A 2,357-nucleotide genomic window follows, 5' to 3' on the forward strand; every position below is an offset into this window, starting at 1 on the left:
AAGTTATCTGCACACACACCCCAAGAGTAGACATATCACAGGTTGGAAACAACTGATTTAGGTAATGAAATACTATCATATCTCAAACTTCAGGACACAGACCTAACATATCTGTTCACTAACAAGTCTATTCATGATCTCAGAAAAACATGTAGGATCAATACGTCTTGATACAAGATAATAAAACCCTATAACCCGAGCTCTTTTGAAAGGTCGACCTTTCTTTGTCTGGGTCAAACTTTCCTAGTTTGCTCCTGAAGAGGAAAAGTACACCTTTCAAAAGTGCTTGGGTTATAGGGTTTTTTCATCATGCAATAACAAGTTTAGACAGATCCAGTGACTAAGAATTATAATATGGTGAAGGCTATACAGGTAATCCTCTACCACTAAACCTTAAGCTCATAGTTAATCCTTTGATCCAAGTTAATCAAAACCTTAATATGCTCTAATTCCAAAACATGTATGCATCATGGCACAGCCCCACAGAGATTAATCCACTGGAAATTGCAAACCTACAAGCATGACTACAAGTTACTGATGTGAATAACCATGCTTCATAGTTGCATCAATAACATTGAACTACTCAAATTAAAACAAGTTTATAATTCTAGGTTTCTAAAGGTCAAAGTTAAGTAGAAAGGTAACGTTTGTTTGTTTTGGTACAAAGCCACATTGGGCTATCTGCTGTGTCCACCACAGGAAATCAAACAGAAAGGTAAAGAATAGCCAAGTATAATGTACTTTCAGAATTTTAATATGAATCACATAAATTAGAATCATTTATTATCAAACATTTATAAATTTAGTGGCTCAACAAAACTTATTAATGAATATATGCGAGAAAAAGTACATAAAATGAAAAAATAAACAAAACTTTGATAAATACAGTATTTACTGTACAATCACTAGTTCACTTGTAGCTTTTTTTAAATAAAAGTATTCATGAACCACAAGAAATAAACAAATCAAATACAATGACTTACTCATTTCTTCCGTCATTTCCATTTTCATATTCTGCTTTTCAAAATCTTGTATTGTTTTCATCATTGCCTCAGGTTTCATTTGTTTGTTGACTGCACCCATAGCCTTGTAAATATAGATATAATTATGTTTGTATTAAAAAACAAGCTCTTGATATAGAACAGTTTATGTGTGTGTGTGTGTGTGTGTGTGTGTGTGTGTATACTTAAGTCTTTCGTCCTTCCAGGTGAATCAGTACTATTAATTCATTATCTAAGACTGGAAAAGGCTAGAAGGTAGAAATACCATGTGACACTTTTAAATGATTTTCTTCTAACAGATACTATGTTATAAGCAGGAAAGGAAATGGGTTTTAGGAACTAGGTACACACTTAGAAGGAGCAGTGGGGTGATAGGTATAAAAAAGCAAATAGAAAATATAGGAGGTTCTTATTTTATATTTTAGCTTGTCAATATTGGTAATTTGAGTTCCTAATTTGTAAGAAACTATAGACTTTGTATTTGGACATCACAAACATCTAATTTGAACAAATGCTACATTCAACATACCACATGACACACAAAATCAATATTTAGGTGTGTTCTTATAATATTTACTTCTAAATTAAGTAATGTATAATACTAAAATTTGAGTTATAGTCTACAATTTCATACCAAACTTATTGATATAAATTCATAATAGTAAATAAATAATAAATAGTAGTTCAATAATATTTTGAAAGTAAATCAACAAATGCAATGACATGGCCTTAGACCTAAACTTGACCAATACAAACTGAGAACTAGGTACACGGCATGTACCAGCGTGTACCCCCATTTCCATCACTGGTTATAAGTAGAACTAGATTGACAAAAACATGTTTGCCACCATTTGAGTGTAAACCTTTTTTAGGAAACATTTTTTTTTTTGGAGGGAAAAGAGCCAATCTGTATATATTCTTATCCTCAGGGAATGTGTATACCACATATTGTTCAAAATAAATGTTTTATCAGAACATATAAAAAATTAAAATCATTTGATTCCAAAAATGTGACAAAACACAACGAATTTGGAACTTGAAACATTAATATGCACTCGAATGGTGATGAAAAAGATCTATTTGAAGTACAATTAATGACAACAAAAACTTTTAACCCCAAGATTTTAGTTGGTTACTGGTTTCCTTTCACAGAAGGAATATCACACCTTTTTTAAAAAAAAAAAATCAACTCAACAATAAAGAAGACATAATTTTGACTTTAGTTATACCTTTGTTGTCTGTCCCATTGCACTGGCTAACTTCACATTGGAGTGCATTGCCTGTAAAACATATAATAGATGAATGTGTGTGTGTGTATATATATATATATATATATATATATATATACACACACAC

General features: G+C 31.1%; 1 protein-coding gene across 7 annotated transcripts in view; it reads right to left on the reverse strand.

Annotated features, from left to right (window-relative positions):
* The window catches only part of LOC106470963 (charged multivesicular body protein 2b-like), a 38,108-nt gene that overhangs the window by 10,635 nt on the left and 25,116 nt on the right, over window positions 1-2,357 (reverse strand). For all 7 annotated transcript variants that reach the window (XM_013931547.2, XM_013931545.2, XM_013931548.2 and 4 more), the window contains 2 exons: window positions 2,231-2,281; window positions 984-1,086 (listed from right to left, as the gene is read on the reverse strand). In XM_013931547.2, the coding sequence (XP_013787001.1) occupies window positions 984-1,086; window positions 2,231-2,281 (154 nt within the window). The remainder of the gene's footprint in view (window positions 1-983; window positions 1,087-2,230; window positions 2,282-2,357) is intronic.

This window comes from Limulus polyphemus, unplaced genomic scaffold (assembly GCF_000517525.1).
Source record: "Limulus polyphemus unplaced genomic scaffold, Limulus_polyphemus-2.1.2 Scaffold4323, whole genome shotgun sequence".
Lineage (NCBI taxonomy): Eukaryota > Metazoa > Arthropoda > Merostomata > Xiphosura > Limulidae > Limulus > Limulus polyphemus.